The 19,941-nt window shown below is 35.5% G+C and overlaps 1 protein-coding gene across 1 annotated transcript; it reads left to right on the top strand.

The window, feature by feature from the left end:
- The first annotated feature begins 567 nt into the window (after positions 1 to 567).
- lonp2 (lon peptidase 2, peroxisomal) lies at positions 568 to 19,941 on the top strand. Its single transcript, XM_043264797.1, is given in 16 exon segments — positions 568 to 910; positions 2,113 to 2,347; positions 3,251 to 3,382; positions 3,476 to 3,598; positions 3,681 to 3,844; positions 4,093 to 4,187; positions 6,322 to 6,580; positions 8,530 to 8,671; positions 12,915 to 13,065; positions 13,250 to 13,376; positions 14,589 to 14,610; positions 14,612 to 14,717; positions 17,123 to 17,241; positions 18,385 to 18,592; positions 18,767 to 18,951; positions 19,057 to 19,941. Coding segments are annotated over 16 exon segments (2,523 nt in total). The 5' UTR covers positions 568 to 677; the 3' UTR covers positions 19,279 to 19,941.

Here is a 19,941-nt window from a genome sequence, read left to right as displayed (position 1 = left end):
TAAACCTAAAATCTAACAAGCACTTTAAAAGAAAACTTGCATTTTTAAAGTAAGAAAACAAAACAAAATGAATATGTTATTAATATAAACTTTACAATTTTTTGGTTGCATTGGCAACTAACTGAAATGAAGTAAAAAAAAAAAAAAAAAGCAAAATATAAAATATTTTAAATAATAATAAACTGTAATTAAAAACGTTAAAAGAAACTATGCTTCCTATGGTACAAAAAGTAGAACAGAATAGTAAAATAGCTAAAGTTGTAAAGTTTTTTACAAATCAAGCTGCGTTTACAAATTAAAATATGAAATATGTTTACATATTGCACATTTTTGAGTTTTTAGCGTTTTGAGGCATTTATCTTAAGAGTGTTTTAATGCACCCTCTGTCTCGATCGCCTCAAATTTCCCTGTTCTCTCCTGATTTTGTCCCAAAGCATATTCCAGTAAACACACTACAAAGAGAGAGAACACAGTGTACATTTGGCTGCATTCCGCGTGGTTTCACAAAAAAGTAGGCGTTTCCGTTTGCACACCATGTTTGTCCTACTGCACCTGCCGTAGTTCCAGCTTCCTGTTTTCATTTGTCCTAGTTTGTCATACGATGAAGTCGTTCTTTGCCCGTTAGTTCACCGTGACTAGTAGTTTTAAACTTTAAACGTCTATCCAAACCCCGCAAAATGTCATCCAACAGCGGTATTCAGATCCCCAGCCGGCTGCCTTTGCTGTGCACTCACGATGGAGTGCTGCTACCGGGCTCGACCATGAGAATCAGTGTCGACACGGCGAGAAACATGCAGCTAGTCAAGAGCAGACTGCTGAAGGGGACGTCGCTAAAAAGTACCATCATCGGGGTTATCCCTAACACCAGAGATCCCGAGCATGACAGCGATGAGCTCCCGTCTTTACATAGGTGGGTCTGAGCTTTCAGAGCTTTCAGAGCCGTCAAGCCCGCTGCAGAACCAATGTGATGCAGCTCTCATTGAGCTTCCTTATGAAAAGAATGCTGTCTTTTATTGTATTGTAAAAGTTAGTTAATAACGTGTCACCTTTGCATTTTCCCAAAACTTTTTTTAACCATCCCACTGTATAGTAAAAGCTATTTTTGTAGTGTTTTTGAACCACGGTAAAGTAATGAATTAATTTATTGTGTTAATTCTGTATTTGCTGTGATAACAACTATAAGGTATGTTATACTACAATATAGTTTACTGAAGTAAAAGCTAAGGTATACTAAAGTATTTGTTACAATTTATCAGTTCACTATAATTAATACTACAGTATTCATTAACAGAGTTATACACTGCACTATAATATGCTTTAAAAACACTTTATTATGTACTATATATTACTATAGTATTTTTTTTTGTGGGATATTAATGTTTTTAGGGTGATGATTGACAGGCATAACAAATACTATTTATGTTCACTGAACTTTACCCTGAGAATGTTTAGTTATGTTCAGAATTAAACATTAATTCTGGATTCATTTCCTTGCATGTTACAGACTACTAGCAACAATGTTTATTTACTGGAATATTCGTATGAGCAGCAGTTGGACTTTAACCTTGCAGGTCTGCTTTGCTCTGTCAGCAATCAATGGCTTCCCCAAGTCATGTATAAGAATATTAAGAAGCCAGAGCTTGTAAATGTCAATATAAATACAAAATGTTAACAGTCATAGAAATGTTATGGTAAATGTAAAGTTCTCTGGCTCTGCTCTGCAGCTATATCCTCCATACAAAATGGAAATCGTCTCCAGCAGTCTATGAAAAATGATTTTCAAAATGCTTATTCAATAATCATGATGACAAGCCAGATTGTCTTGGACGCTGTCTTGGTTGGCAGCTCACTAGGTTTTCAGCCAGCACTGTTCCTTGACTATATGCAGAATATGTTCGTACATTAACTTTTAGATTAACATTTAGCTTTTGTAATTTAAACGGAAACATGATATAAAGTTATTTTTTATTATATGTTATTATTTATGAACACTGTTCAGTGTGTCTCTGTGTGTCAGAGTTGGCGTAAAACATATTCAGACTTCACAAATTAGATTTTACAGGAAACAAATCTCGGACCTCATTACTTTAATTTGTACTTCTGTTTTCTCAGTATTGGCACAGCAGGACTGGCGGTCCAGGTTGTGGGGAGCAACTGGCCAAAACCGCACTACACGCTGCTCATTACGGGGTTGTGTCGTTTCCGTGTGACCCAGCTGCTGAGAGAGAGACCCTTCCCCGTGGCCGAGGTGGAACAGCTTGACAAACTGGAGCAGTACACCGAGGGAGAACAGGCTGATGGAGAGCTGGGGGAGCTGTCACAGAGGTTCTATCAGGCGGCTGTACAGGTCAGGACAGAAGGATTCAGTGTTTGTTATTGCCACAACATCCTGAAATCACAGATATTATTCATTTGCTACGCATATGTATAATATAATATAAAGACCATTTAAAGGCATTTTTTATGCTCATCAGATCTGTATTTATTTAATCAAAAATACAGCAAAAGCAGCGTAAAGCATTGTGAAATATTATTGCGATTTAAAATACGATTTAAATATATATATATTATATATATATATATATATATATATATATATAAAATTGTAATATATTCCTGTGATGGACAGCTGAACAGCTATTATAGCCAATGATTCTTCAGAAATCATTCTAATTTGGTGCTCAAGAAACATTTCTTATTATTATTACCAGAGAACGAAAGGGTTTTCAGGGTTCTTTGAATAGAACTTTCAAAAGAAAATTAAGTTTTTTGCAACATAAATATGTAAATAAATGTAATGCATGCATAATAAATAAGTTAATAATCTGATGCACAGTGTTCTTATTTTGAATCTTTTTCACAAGAACTCCAATCCTGTCACTGGCCTACTTTTCCCAAAAACTTCTTTTGCTTTTACAGCTATAACAACTTGAGAATTTAATTACAATTACAAACTACAATTTAAATGAAAGAGTGATGGCATCTAAAGTTTTCAAAAAAGTTAGTGCTAAGGGACATTAATAATAGTAATAATCAAGGACATCATTTTTCATGACCATAGAAAACATGAATGTGATTGAGAGTTTTTTTTTCTCCCCATTTGGCAGCAGTCATCTATAGAGTGAGTCATCATTTAAACACTGAATGAATATAAAGGCTTCATTCTTTGCCAAATGCTAGAGGATGATTCATTGCATGTAGGCTTTTCATTCAGTGTATTGACAGTGTCCTCTGGTTTCTTTTTGTCCAGCTGGTTGGGATGTTGGACATGTCAGTGCCTGTGGTGGCTAAACTCAGGAGGCTGCTAGACAGCCTGCCCAGAGAAACCTTACCGGATGTCCTGGCCTCCATGATTCGCACTTCCAACAAAGAGAAACTGCAGGTGCGCCAGTAAAAATGGTTATTGCTTGTGTTAAATGATTTGCCTAGTTTCATTGTAAACCGTCATTATTTTAATATTTTTGTTTGTTGGCAGGTGCTGGATGCAGTAGATTTGGAGGAACGCTTTAAGAAGGCTCTTCCTCTGCTCACCAGACAAATTGAGGGACTCAAGTTGTTGCAAAAGACCCGCAAACTTAGACCTGATGATGACAAGAGAGTAGGCCAACATCTGTTTCTCCTCTGCCTCACCCTCCTCCACACTTCCTGTCATGTTACACAGTGCTTCTTCTTTCTCCTAGGTGTTGGCTATCCGTAAAGGTGGTGTGTTCCCAGGTCGCCAGTTCTCGCTGGATGAGGAGGCAGAGGATGAGGATGGTGACGACATGGCTGTGCTGGAGAAGAAGGTGAAGGAAGCTGCTATGCCGGAAGCGGCACTGCGTGTGTGTCTCAAGGAGCTAAAACGGTGCGTTCTGGTAATTTTTAGAGGAAACCACATTTTATAGTTAACTACACGCTGTACAGCTAGGGACTTTTCACTGACCAGTTCCTGCATCTGTTCTGTTGTCTTTAAATGTATCATAGAAAAGTCATTATCTTTACAGTTTAATCATTATTTTAATTAATAAAACATTAATGGTTCCTCCCAGAATTTCTTCCTCATTTACTCTAACCTATCTTAGAGATTTTTTTTTTTCTTTTTCTTTTACACAGATTAAAAAAGATGCCACAGTCCATGCCAGAGTATGCCCTCACCCGCAACTATCTGGAGATGATGGTAGAGCTTCCCTGGAGCAAGAGCACTACAGGTGAACAGAAAATAAAAGAAAATACAATTAACAAAAAAAAATAAACTAAATGTATCTGTGTATAGTCTTTGCTTTTGAAATGAAGTTTACGAGTAGAATTGTATTTTCTTGTACATTTTATATTTTATGTAATGCAAATTATAAAAAAAAAACATAGTTTTTAGAAATGAGAAATGTAATTATTCCATCTGTGCATAATCCATCTTAAAAAATTAAAACTAGTACAATGTTTTATGAGATATTAATACTTTTATTCAATATCATGCATTAAATTGATATTAAATACTGCAAAAGAGCAGTAAAGACTTTTACAGCGTTACTCTTTTAAATAAATGCTGTTCTGTTGCTCAAATAATCTTTGAAAAAAATTATGGTTTTAAAAATTATTAAGCAGCTGTATTATTGATAATAATCAAGGTAATAAATACATTTCCTGATCTCCAAATCAACATATTAGAATAATTTCTTAATGATCATGTGATGCTGAAGTCTGAAATTATATAGGCTGTAAATGTAGCTTTAGGAATAAATTACTTTTTAAAATATATTAAAATACAAGCATTTGATTTTAATAATAATATTTCACAATGTTTAATGTTTTTTTTATCAAGTACATTCAGCCTTGGTGAGCATTAGAGGCATCTTTAAAAAACAAAAAAAAATTAAATGTTGTATTTAAATAATTAGCTTTAAATTCAGTTGACTGAGTATTTAAGATAAAATAATTGATTTAATGGTCTAACAGTTCGAGGGAGACACCAGTAGAGGGAGCCTTTTACCACATTTTGTGAAATGAGTTCTAGAGGTTGAACTGTTTACATGTGTTATTCTTGTCATGTTCTCCATGGCCACATGGAGGACCCTGAGAACTCAAGTACAGCAAATTATCTTGCCAAGTACAGCTAGAGTGTTTGACCATATGTTGAAAAGCGTTAAACATACATTTATATTCTTTAATGTTCTTTGTTTTATTATTTTTCCATGTGCTGGATTGCAACTATTTTTGTATTACTTATTGGCAAACTCAAAAGCATGTACAAAAATGTATGCATTACTTACTATCCTTGGGTTATGGCTTGCCTTGAAATAAGATCTCTCACTATCCATGAAGGGCTTAAACAAACATGTACATGTGATTCAAAGCGCGCTCACACACATCCCTCTGAATTTCCCTTGCTAGATGTATAACAGACCTTGGGGCTGGAATTCTGCTGGGAAAGTCTCATGTACATAAAGTGCAGCATTTCATAGTCTTTAGAGCTCAGCGCTCAAGGGTGGGACTGCATTAGAAGAAAACTGATTTAGTGGTTTAGATCGGCGCTTGAAAGCTGGGAATAGAGAGGTCTGGCCTTACAGGAATGTTCTGCTGTAAATGCAGAATAGACGACCCATGATTTGTGTGAAACATAAAGAAAATTCTGTGCCTAGTTTAGGTTTACTTTATGAGCCAGCTGCACGTATCTTATTACATCAGACGGTGGTGATGCATATGTCTTTGATAAAATACATTCCTTTTAGAATTTTTACAACATGCGTGCAATCAAGGGCTAAAGCAATCGTGTTTGATTTTGCTTTTGCAAATTTAGAAAAATTATCTGCAATTTATCCTTAATTGATGACAAAAAAGTAATTGATCAAATTATTTATTATTTATGTATTTCAAGCCATGTAATTTCGAGCAAAGCTATGCATTGTTGTTGTTATTATTATTTGTATTTTAGTTATCATGTTTTTGTAACATTTTCTTGGTCACAAAGGCTGTATTTTTTTTTTTTTTTTTTTTAAGAAATATTATTAACTTCTCTTTTAATATGTAACTTATTCATATAATGGTAAAACTGAATTTTTAGCATCATTACTCCAGTCTTCAGTGATACATAAAGATTATAATATCATTCTAATATACTGATTAGTGCTCAAGAACACTTATTATCAAATATAAAAACAGTGATTTCAATTTGTTTCATACTTTTTTTAAAAGAACAGCTTTTATATGTAAAAATATTTTTAGTGATCAATTTAATGCATCTGTGCTAAACTAAAGTATAAATATCTTTGAAAAGAATTCTTACTGAGCCCAAACTTTTGAACGATAGTGTATCTGTTCATTATTTGAACTCTTCTGTCTAATCAGATTGCCTGGACATCCGTGCGGCGCGGGTGCTTTTGGATAATGATCACTACGCCATGGAGAAACTGAAGAGAAGGGTGCTGGAGTATCTGGCTGTTCGGCAGCTCAAGAGCACCCTTAAGGGTCCCATACTGTGTTTTGTGGGACCCCCTGGTGTGGGAAAGACCAGCGTTGGGCGTTCCATCGCTCGCACCCTGGGTCGAGAGTTCCATCGCATCGCCTTAGGAGGAGTCTGTGATCAGTCTGACATCCGTGGCCACAGGTGAGAGGTCATTATAAAAGCGGTATGTCTGATCTTCAAACGGGTATGCTATACAATACATATAGTCTCAACATCAGACTGCTTTGAAGAAGAAACTGGTTTACATTCAGGTCAGACGGAAACTTGCTTTTTATGTAGGCTTTTCTCGGACAGAAAAAGCCTTGTGTGCAAGACTTCAAGCCTGATTTTTTAAACGTCTGATTGCACACAAATATGTTTAGATGCAATGAATCGCAATTATTCATGTGACAGCACTAGTCTCAATGTCACATGATCAAGTCATTCAAATATGTTGATTTAGTGCACAAGAAACATTTTTTTTTTTTTTTTTTTTTTTTTACATTTTGAAAACATGCTTAATATTTTTATGGAGAATTTTTCAGGATTCTTCAGTGAATAAGAGAACAATATTTTTTTGTAGCAATTTAAAAGACATCAAATTATTGCATCCTTTCTGAATAAATGCATTGATTTCTTTTTGAAACAATCATACTTAGCCCGAACCTCTGAAAGATAGTTAGTCTTGGACGGTCTTGGAAAGTGCTAGTCCTACCGTTAGCCTGCAAGATCACAGATACATGATGTTTTCATTTAAATGTAATTGTTTACTTAGTTATATTGCTAGAAAGGGAACCAAATACAGCATAAGGCTAAAAGCAGCCTAATGTTTTTTAATATGACTGAATTAGTATTTCAAGGGATAACAATTTAATAGAAACATTGTAATTATAATATTACATTTTCCTTAGTTATGCAAACAGCAGCTCCAGAAAACAAGGGAAGAATAGTGGCATCAGACACGGGCGATAACTCCGACTATCATCATTACACAATACTGTTGTCTATTGGAACAGTCCTACAGTGTCTACTATATAAACACCAACCATCTGTTCAGATAACTGTTTCGAATTAAAGCCATATTTCCACTGCATTGCTAAAAACCTGTGACCCAACCCTGATGTTACTGTGGTTAACCCTGGTGTTACGTTACTAATCCAAGATCCTTCAGACGCTGAAACTCAATATAGCTATTCAGGCGTTGTTTTGCCATCGAATGGTGAGTCACTCACAACCAACATGTGAAGCATGCGGCGATGCAAATGTGTGCAGATGCATCAGATTGAGGTATCAGACTGTGATGAATCCACCAAAGAGACGTGACGTAGTGCCGCTTCTACAACCAGAGAAACTTTAAACCGTGACCTGAACCGATGACTTCTTTGATGTTGCCTCTGATCTCTTGTCACTATAGAAACAAGAAGGTGATAACAATCATGACACCCTGCAGGCCAGGGCGAGCCTTCATGTTTTCTGATTGGTTAACGTCAGACCTCACACTCACACACGGAAAATGTGTCCTTAGGACAAACGGCTCTCACGGGACTTTTCCCACACGCTCTCTGCATTTGTCTTGTTCGTTGCACGCCGGTTTAAAAGTGTCTGCATTAGTTTACTACAGTATAGTGTATAAAGTTTAATGACAGTCTTACAGCCCCTAATGACTGTAATTAGGGCACGATTCCGTCCTGTCTGTCTTCACATCCTGTCTTTTGTCAGTTCAGTAGGATGAAATACTAGTTTCAGTGTTTTCAACCACATCAGATGCACTGGTGCCTGATTCAACAACATTATCACTGGGTTATTCATTATATTTATTCGTTTTCAAATTGCGTTTGTGATTCATGCTATAACCTGTTACGCAGCCATGTGTAACCTGTTCCATCGGCAGTAACACCTACTGACTGCTACCAGCGACCTGAATAGGACTGCGTCAAAACAGTTGCACTTCAGGTCGCTATGTAGGATGATTGTGATCTGTTCTTTTGTTTGCCCACCGGAGCACTGATACAGATCTTTTTTTTCACTCCTCTCATCATTTTCATTTCATCGTTTATCTCTCCCTCTCTATACATTCTTCCCACTTTATCTCAATGTGTCTGCGTCTTCAGGCGCACGTACGTAGGTAGCATGCCTGGTCGCATTATAAATGGACTGAAGACTGTTGGGGTAAACAATCCTGTCTTTTTATTGGATGAGGTGGACAAACTTGGAAAGAGCCTGCAGGGAGATCCTGCTGCCGCCCTGCTGGAGGTGAGAGGCACTACACGTAGGTTACAACGGCTACTTGCCTTGACCAATCTCACAGTACTAGGAAATCTTAATATATTATATATATATATATATATATATATATATATATATATATATATATATATATATATATATATGCAAATGGTACAAAAACATGATGGTTTGGAATATACCTCAGTTTTGATGTCACAGTTTGGTATTGTTTAAGTAAAGCAGAGGAAAAACTAAACAGATTTTATTTTTTTATTAAACTGTGGTTTATCGAACAAATTGCTTTCTTTCAATTCATTTGTAGATAAAAAAAACTTACCTCAGCTTATGTTCTAACTAATAAGGTTACAGTTAACAACAAAGGGCAAACCTAAATTCAAGTACTAGTTATCTTTAAATACAACACTTAATGCAGTTTTAAATTATAGTGTTTGTATTTATTGTTTTAAAATATATTCATTTACATAACTTGTTTCATGGTTATTTAAACATATATTAAATAATTCCATCACTAATAAACCAATATATAATGAGTATATTGTCTATTTCACATATTTTCTTCTTTTATAAAAAATAAACATTGCTATGCGGCATTTTGTTCACAAGATGTTTTATTGATGTCTTTCTGTAAAACACTGATTGAGCAATTGTGGGACATGAGATATCCATTCATGTTTATTTCGAGTTAAAACTAGAAGTAAAGAAGAAGGGATGATCATACAAAACCGGGTGGCCACAAATTAACTTGTGGGAACATGATTATATAATGTGGCTGTGAGATATTAATTTGAGAAAACATTTTTTTCCATCCCAAAGTGCTAGCTGTGTGTGTCCATTAACTGATTGTCTTTTTCCGTAATATTTGTATATATTACTATTAATATTATCATCCTCAACATCATCATCATTATTATTTTTCTCCTTCATTTCAATCATTTTATAACATTCTGACTTTTTGTTTAATTTTAATTTAACATGTATTTCGTTTTATTTCTGTGAATGAACAATTATTAATTTAGCCTCATGTCTAGTTTTGTTGAGGATTTAATCATTAAAATGAAAACACAACAGCCTTATTTATCATCATGCATAGCCATAAATAGCCTACAAGCGTAAAGTATACTTGCAATAATTATACAGAACATTAGGTAAAGCAATACACAAATTAAAAGGGGAAATAAATATGATATTTATATGAAATATAAAAATATAGCCATAGCAAGTCTATACTATACAAATATAAAATTTTAATTTTATGTAAATTATTTTATTAATCTCTGATACTCCCGGTATGCTATGGTCATGCAGGTTTACTTATGCAATGAACTCATGGCCACAAAAAAAAAAAAAAAGTAATTCTCTCAACATACAATGTGTTGGCCATGAAAAATGGATATTGTTCCCTCAACAAAATGATCTTGTGGCAATGACATAATATCACATTCCCACAAGTTAATATAATGTTCCCACGAATTAATATCTTGTGTTATAAAAGGTGTTAATGTAATATTGACCTTATAAATGTGGTTGGAATGGGATATGCTGGAGATAAACTGAGAGATATTTCAGGTCACTCTGTTCCAGTGTGATATTACCCAGACTCACTGCCTGACATTATATGCCACAATACTAAAATACTAAAATAGATACAATCCTTTTATTTTTTTGCCAATTTTTTGTGTGTGGTCTACAAGATCAGTTTGCATTCAAGATAAGTGCAGGTTCGTTGCCCCTTCTGTGCACAGTATCACATATACATTGCTATTTGCATACACTTAAATTCACATAAGCCAGTTTGTTTTCACTGAGATAAATATCCAAATATCTACTGTGACGCAGCTGTTCCTGAAGCTCTGAACATCTGTATATCTCTGATTATAATCCTCTTATCTGCTGGCATGATGAGTTCTTACTACAGTCCAGCAGAGGTAGAGAAATGCATCTCACACTTTACTCAGAGATCAGCAGTCTGTATCCAGTAATCAGAAGATCACCACTCAGAAACCATCCGGGGAGTGACGCTCATCTCGTACTGTAAAACATGTGACCCTTTTCATTGTACTCCAGATAAAGAGAGATATAGGGAAGTTCATCACAGGGCGGACGTGACCTGGCAAGCTCAGCAGAAAGCTTTGTGATTATTTTGTCAGATGCTGAGAGCAAGCACGTTTTATTTAGGGAAGCGTTTCGTAATAAATCGTTTTGAGGTGGTTGTTTATATATTTATATTCGTGTTGTTTTTAACCCTAATACCTCAAATGGGGCATCCTGGATTGGTGCAAAATTGGGTAAAAAATTAGTGTAATTTAGTTAATGTGTGTTCACATAAGCACTGCTAGTTAATTTCAAGTCAAAGTGGAAGATTCTTATGGCCATCTTAACCCTGTCATGAGTCAACCATTTTTTGTGAAGTTTCACTCATCTACATTGACGAATCCTTTGACCATCAACTGAAATTTCCCATGAAAATGGATTCTTATTAAAATAACTCAATTATCACTGAAAACATTTGGTCTGATACCGACTTAGTCGGTGAATCAGTCAAAGCTGTTACTGACTTTCTTCCTGAACCACCAGTTATTTTTTGGTTATGTCTGAATTTGAACCAGAAACTGTTTGGCTGTGTCCACAAAAGCGTTTTTAGCCAGCTGCAAATGCCAGGTGCTCTTTTGAACGTGGATGTAATCTAAACTCATGGCAGCATGTTAGTATATGGACCAATTCTGAGTAAGTAGTTACTTATTAGCATGCGTATTTTCAAAAAAAGTTGTCTGTTGTTTATTAGCACTTTATAAAGCACATTTTCTGCATAAACATTTTCTACATCCCTACTCCTACCAATACCTAAACTACCTAACTAACTCTTAATAAGCAACAAATCAGCAGGTTGAGGCAAAAGTTGTAGTTAATTGTTTGGTAATGGCGACAATTGGAATACAAATAATGTGTGACAAAAGTGACAGTGACAAGTGCGGTGTTTCATCCAAAGTTTTTCATCTCTTGGTGTTGGCACCTTTTTTAAAATAAAAAAAAAAGTTTTCCCATTACAAAGAATGAAAAAAATGTGTTGTACTCAGGAAAAACATGCTTTGATGAACATAAAGCCTTACTGTTATATAGTATACTTCAGATACATGAGTCATTCGTTTTTACTGACAATTTGTTTGATATGGCAATGTGTGTTAAAGGAACACAACGCTTTTTTCTGAAAATGGTCTCATTTTCCAGCTCGCCTGGAGTTAAGCATTTGAGTTTTACCATAATTTAATCCATTCAGCTGATCTCCAGGTCTGGCGGTAGCAAAGAGTTTTAATACTTTTCCTAAAACCTGACTATAGTTACACTGTGTACTAAGGCCGATGTAAAATGAAAAATGAAAAGTTATTTTCCAGACTGATATATCTAGGAATTATACTCTCATTCCAGCGTAATAATGAGGGAACTTTGCTGCTGTGTCACGGCTGCAGCAGGTGCAGTGATATTTGGATTCAAATACAGTAAAACTCAACTGTTTAACTCTAGTGCAGTCGGAAAATTAGCCTATTATCAAAAAAGGTGGGATGTTCCTTTAAGACAAGTCATGTCACTCTGCGGCCATCTTTAAAATGCCTCTTAAGCATCCAAGTGCAGCACCTATCTCTTTCTATTGGGAAACATAAAATTCTCCCAAGCTGTTCACTAAATGATAAAATTTCATATGAGAACAACTGTGTAATAAATGTTTATTTTGCTCAAATAGCATTATAAAAAAGCTTATTTAACAGGCAAGATCTGCCAGTGCACAGTTCTGAAAAGGTAGACTGATCTTATTTGTATTGCAAAAGTAAGACTGGTCACTCCTTGGCAACTGCTAGTTGGTAAAACTAGTTCTTAAGATGGTGTCTAAGTGTATGCAACTGGCCCCTGCTGTTCGTAATGGTATGATGATATGTGAATCCTTAATAAATTAATAAACGATAACGGTGTTAGCTTTGTTAATATACCATAACGCTGATTCTAACAAGGGGCTCGAGCAGCCTACTGTTGCTATGGTTACCTCCTCAGGCTAGAGCAGTTAATGTTCATGTTCATGATACATTTGACATGTGGTGAAAATACACACTCTAACTTATAATCAGAATGTTGTGTAATACAAATTCCTTATGAAATATGCAGAATTGCAGCTGTCTGTGTATTTTTAGGAAACCCCCACATAAACTGCTTCTTACACACCTACTGAATTTTTGTGCAAATAAACTGTGATCTTAATCAGGTTCTGGACCCGGAGCAGAACCACAGCTTCACCGACCATTACCTCAACGTGCCATTCGACCTCTCACAAGTCCTCTTCATCGCCACAGCAAACACCACGGCCACCATCCCCCCTGCCTTACTGGACAGAATGGAGGTCCTCCAGGTGCCAGGTCAGAGTTCAGTTACGGACAAAAAAGACATTGACGACATGACATTTTTAGTGATTAATTCTGGCTGTATTAACTCGGAACACAATTAACTCTATCCTACAACCGAGCAGATGGTTTTGTAGTTGAATACTTGATTAGTTTATTGTAATTTATGTTCTGAATATCAGCACGTGTGTCTCATTAGGATACACCCAGGAGGAGAAGGTAGAAATCGCCCATCGGCACCTGATCCCTCATCAGCTGGAGCAGCACGGACTGACCCCACAACAGCTTCAAATCCCACAGGACACCACAAAGGATATCATCAGCAAGTATGCACACAAACACACACGCTCAGGCTTTTGTATTCTAAAGGTTCAGGCTGATAATGGCACCTGATAACTCACTTGGAGGACAGAAGGGCCAGATTAAAGTGTCCAAACATGAGCAGTCATTGTCAATTAAGAGCTAATCACACACCTCTTCTCTCCATCCACATGTATTTATATAACTATAACTATATATATCCAAAATAAAATGTTTTTGTTTACATTAAATGTGCATATGTATTGTGTATATTTATTATCTATATATAAACACACATAAAGTATATATTTGAAAATATTTCCATGTTAATATATGTGTATATATATATATATATATATATATATATATATATATATATATATATACGTATATATATATATATTTATTTATTTATTCATTCATTCATTCATTCATATTATATTTTATATTGAATAAAAATAGATTTCATATATAAACTAATGCAGTCAAATGATTAATTGCATCCAGAATAAAAGTTTTTGTTTGCATAATACATGTGTGTACTGCGTAAATGTATTTTATTGTATGTAAATACACACACATGCATGTATATATTAAAACAAATATGCAAAATAACATAATAAATATACACAGTTCACACATATATTATGTAAACAAAAACTTTTATTTTGGATGCGTTAATCATTTGACAGCACTAATATGAACATAACATATTTTTCTTAAATATATACAAGCATGTGTTGTATTTATTAAAAATACAATATATATATATATATATATATATATATATATATATATATATATATATATATATATATATGTATGTGTGTGTGTGTGTATTTAACTATTAAGATTTCTAACAAAAATATGTAAGTATACAAATAATATAGAAAGTAATAATAACAATCCATTTATATTCATATATATAAAAATAAAACGCATGAATAATATAAATATAAACAAATAAAATATAGCCCTTAAGGTTAAAAAAAGTTAAATATCTGTGCTGTCTCATTCTTTGCTTCAAAACCACGTCTTATGACAGGCTGCTAAATTTCTAAAAGTCTGTAGTCCATCAGGGATTGTCAATTAGAGATGTTTGCAGAGCAAACTAATTAATTACCTCAGAGGTTGCTAATTTTGGGATGATTATCCGCTAAAAAGCAATCAATACATGGCCCCGGCCCAGCAGTGGCGGCAGTAATGACAGAGTGATTTGTGTGTGAACGTGTTTGTAGGTACACACGGGAGGCAGGCGTAGCGCTCTTTGGAGAGGAAGATCGGGGCCATCTGTCGAGCAGTAGCTGTGAAGGTCGCTGAAGGTCATAAGGTCTCTAGAGCAGAGTCCCCCACTGAACAACATGCAGGTAAAACTGGGACTTTTTCATCTCGCACACCATTGTTGTTTACGGCTGGAATTACGCCAGCTCCCCCGGCTCTGCTTCAGCCGTACTCTCAGGATTGATGGTCATGGCCTTTAGGGCAAAGATAAAACAGTCTGTCCCAGTGAGCCCTTGTCTTTGTTGCATCCCGATTGCTATCTCAAAATATATGAACAGAATTTAAATACAGTTAGAACTGCAAATAAGGCTGTCATCAATTTATTATTTATAAAATGAAATAAATGTATATATTAAATAAATAACATTTGTTATTGTATTTTTAAAAGTATTAAATAAAATGAAAGATTAAATGATCATAAATGTAATTATTAGAATATATATAAAATATAATATATAAAATATTTAAATCAATTATTTTATTATGAATTTCTTATTTTTTAAATAAAATAAATTAAATATGAAATTCTTATATAATATATATTGAACATATAACACAAATGTTGAAATAGTTATTTTATTTTGTAGTGAAAAGTAATTTATAAAATAAAACAATTAAATTAGAATTAATTAAATGAACTATAATATAACGACAAATACCAAGTATATAAAACTGGTAAAATAAACACATTCTTTTCATATAAAATAGATTTTTTTATTTCACTTAAGATAACAATTAATTGTATTTATTTTGCTACAAAAATATTAATAATATGTAATATACAATTAATATATAAAATCTAATATATGAAATATATAATTTTCTTTTATTAAATTGCACATTTTATTATTACTTTTTTTATTTTACTCACATTCCTTTAAATACTGTCATTTGTATTGTCCTTAAAATTCCCCGTAACGATGGACCACTAGTCTTGCATGTGGTAGGACACCCTCAGGATGCATTAGACTGAGGAACCTTTCCGTATGTCCGTCGTGTATTGCTTCCTGACAGCAGTGGTTCTGAAAGGGTTTAGCATTCCGTGCCACATGCAGAAAGCTGACTTCAGCAAAATCCATAACACATAACCTCGCTGTGCCACACTGACGGAATCAAGTACACACCAACTCTAGAAGTGTATTCAGACTAAAAAGCGTGTGTGGGGAACCCACGCTGAGAAATTATCAAACGTACAGTCAGAAAAACTAGTCTCACACATTATGAAAACCTCAGCAAACACATGCACATATTGGTCATCAATCTCTCTAAGCACGGGCCCCCTGAGGGGTGGAGGAGGGTAAAGCGTGCTAACAGACGGCCTTAAACCCCCTTCACGTCTCGCTGCAGCTGCTGCTCTGTAACAGAGTAATGGCGCGGCTAGTTAACGCTCTGTTCAGACTCTGATTTACCCCAACTCCGCTTCTCAAACCTCTCCTGCATGGCCCATGTGTGTGATCAGATTTAGAGAGATGAGGGTCAGGGGTTTTCTTTTGCTCTCTATGTTGCCTGACGGCCAGAATAAAGCTTTGAAATGAATGTATGAGCTCTTTTATTTCTATGCAGTCTCTCTGTAGCAGGTGTTGTTCTTAGTTTGAACATCATGACAGCTGTCGCATGAGCTTCCTGCTGTTATCTTAACTCTTTCAGTACATTCAGTACATCGCAGTCTTCTTACAGTTCGGTGTCTGCATTGACCTCTTGAGTTACAGGGAAATGAATGGGTTGGTTGTTCAGGCATCAGCTCTTTTAATGGTGAACTTTTTTTTTCAGCAGGAAATAACACGGGGGAAAGTTTTTTGATGAACTTTTACGAAATAAATTTTTCCCCCTAGAAAATGTGTGCTGATCATGCACAACAAAATCTTCAGAATGGCATATGCACTTTCCATTTCCTCTGTTCTTCAGAACATGCTGCTGCTCTTCTACATGAAATGAACAGAGTAGTCATATGACTTGTGGGCATGTATGTAATTGTCACAATACACGCATTTAAGAAAATAAACACGTGGATGTATGCTGAACGTAAATACGCCCCGAAGCTGTTTTCTTTATTATGTGTGATATTAAAACCTATAATGCTGCATTGTTTCCTCCCAAAATTAAGATAGCACCTGCTTTCCCCTTAGCTGGACCCCTGTGGCATTTTTTTCTACAGCCTGTAATTCTCCATTATTTCAGACAGCTCTCTTTCTCGCTTTTCTTTTCACTTTTCTCCCCTCCGGCCTCAATGTCTGTCACCTTCCTTAATGAAAAGCCTCAAATAGACATGATAATGGAAGTGCTAGCGTGATCAAATTTTATCTTTTTTTTTTTTTTTTTTTTTTTTTTTTTTTGTCTTGTAATTCACTTTTCTGAAGATTTTTTTTTTTAATCTCTAAATGGAGTATACTTTAGTCTCTTTTATACTGACACAGCAGAGTTTTAAACTGACTAAAAGCCAACATTAAAAATGTTTTCACCTGATTCTCATGAAAGATTTTGTGTCTTTCAGACCAAAATACCCAGAACAAGGAGGAGGATTCTGGGATAGCGTCACCTCCAGAGATGCCGATTGTTATTGACCACATTGCCCTTAAGGATATTCTCGGGCCGCCAATATTTGAAATGGAGGTTAGTATCAAATAAATGCCTGAAGGCTCTTGTGTCTATTCAGGAAATGTTTCTAAAATGCATAGAAATCACTTCCTTTTAAGAAAAAAAAAATCTGAAAAAAATGTAATGCAGTATTAAGCAGCATAACAGTTTTCAACATTTACAATATAAAAATAGTTTCCTGAGCACAAAGTCAGCATATCAGAATCATTTTCCGATGGGTTGTGTGATACTACAAACAGTACTAATGGCTGCTGAAAATTCATTTTAAAATGTATATTTAAATCAAAAAAAGTTACTGTAAATTATAATATGTCAGAATACGAATGAAAATCCCCCCCTTTAAATGGTAGCACATGTCTAGGGACCAGCGTATCATACGGATTTGGGAGTAGGGTTTTGCAACCACCCAGAATATCTTAGCAACAGCATAGCAACTAACAAAACATCCAAGCATCACAACGGTAAGTTTTAAATGAGCAGGCATCACATACATGTTCTTCAGAAAAGTGTAGTGGTCTTTGTTCTTTTAAATTGATGACTGATGTCATTTTCAGTGCGGTCTTGTCATTATTGGGTACGGTTTTTCATTTGTCCACAAACCTTTCGGCCTGCTAGTCCCCGACCCTGTGTGTGTGTGTGTGTGTGTGTGCTGTTGTGTTTCTCAGAGGAGAAGTGCTCTCTCTTCTCTGTAATGGAGTCTGCATTCCTGCCATGCCTATGGGGACGCGGCAGGCAGAGAACAGCCTAAATTCTGCTGAACTATCACACACTGCTCAGCTACTCCTTTGAAAACGTCCGTTAGCGCTCGCAGTTAGTATATAAACAAATTAAAGCTAACATTTTTGAAAGAACGTTGGTCCGACTTTAACTACAAATTAACCTCAATAATAACTTAGTAAGGTAGCTGTTAAGTTTAAAGTCTGTGTGAACCCAAAAACAGAATATTGAGTATATATATAATTGTATGAGATATATATAATTTTTTGATGTTGTGATAAGTTTGTTAATGCTTATGTGCATATAAATATGTAAATAAATGTAAAATATCCTTCACATACGTATTGTGTATGTATATATTATTGTATGTAATATACATGTCCTTTTTTGACGTTATGATAAGTATGTTAAGTACGTAACCAGAGCTGTCTATGTTTGTAGGTCTCGGAGCGTCTGACCCTGCCAGGTGTGGCGATCGGTCTGGCTTGGACTCCGATGGGTGGAGAGATTATGTTTGTGGAGGCCAGTCGTATGGAAGGAGAAGGTCAGTTGACTCTGACGGGACAGCTGGGGGATGTCATGAAGGAATCGGCCCATTTAGCCATCAGCTGGCTGCGAAGCAATGCCAAAACCTACCTCCTTACTAATGGTAATTTACAGATACACACTACATTAAAATTCTATTTTGTGAATATTAATGCAATTAAAAATAACCATACATTTCTAATTTATTCCTGTGATGTTATTTATTATTTTCGTCTGTTTTCGAGAATGATCGGCTGTGATCGAGATTGATTTATGTGTTTGGATTATGTTGTTGTAGGCAGCACTGATCCTCTGGAGGGTACCGATGTCCACTTGCACTTCCCAGCAGGTGCCGTCACCAAAGATGGACCCTCCGCCGGTGTTACAATCGTAACGTGTCTGGCTTCGCTGTTGAGCGGGCGGCTGGTGCGCTCTGATGTGGCCATGACCGGAGAGATCACTCTAAGAGGACTGGTTCTGCCGGTGAGGAACCCAAAGCACATCCTTCACAGAACCTGGTTTTGTTTAAAAACTATTCATCATCAGAAGCTGCTGATATCTCACAAGATACGTCTTGTCTTTCTACAGGTGGGAGGTATAAAGGATAAAGTCTTGGCAGCTCATCGAGCCAATCTGAAACGGGTTATCATCCCCAAGCGCAACGAGAAAGATCTGGAGGAGATACCTGCCCATGTGCGAGCTGACCTGGATTTTGTTTTCGCCAGTACTCTGGATGAAGTCCTGAATGCGGCCTTTGATGGCGGTTTTCCCGCAGCTGTCAGTCATCCACAAGTTGTCAGCAAACTCTAGACTCGTACTCGTGAGCAGGAAGCTTAACACTAAGCACTTACTCTCACCTTAAGCACTGAATACTAGTTTTATTCAAGCCTACATTCAATCTCCTCTAATTAATTTCTGATTTAATTACAGATATTTGTAAAAGTGTAGTTTTGTTCCTGTAGAACTGATAAAAGTTGATCCGACCATTTTTGAGATGTTTATACTGTAGATAATTATACAAATGCACAGTTTTTATGAAAAATTGTTAACCAAGAGTTCATTAATCCAATCATTAAATGAATGACACTAACGAAAGTTCCTAAATATGAAAACTGGATAACTACAATGTTGATAACTACAAACACAAGCAGTTTACAGCGTCTGCTTTGCAGTGTTGTTCATAGAATAGCATATCGGCAATATACAGTCTTATTTATATATACTTATTGTTGAAGCAGAGTTTTTAGTAAATTTGGACATGTCAGAATAATAAACGTAATTCCATAGTTTACTATAATGTTACAATTAAAATTTACTATAGATAAAATATTGCCACCAGCATAACAGTGTACCGTTTGTCTGTGTTAGTGACTCATCTTGACAACTAAACCGCATGCTGTTCTTGAATTTTTTCAGTTGCCATGAACATAATTTAATATGGTATACAGCAAACAAAGCTGACATTTGACCTGC

Source organism: Puntigrus tetrazona, chromosome 18, assembly GCF_018831695.1.
Source record: "Puntigrus tetrazona isolate hp1 chromosome 18, ASM1883169v1, whole genome shotgun sequence".
Lineage (NCBI taxonomy): Eukaryota > Metazoa > Chordata > Actinopteri > Cypriniformes > Cyprinidae > Puntigrus > Puntigrus tetrazona.
Note: the sequence above shows the minus strand (reverse complement) of the source record. Positions and strands in the feature narration are given on the sequence as shown.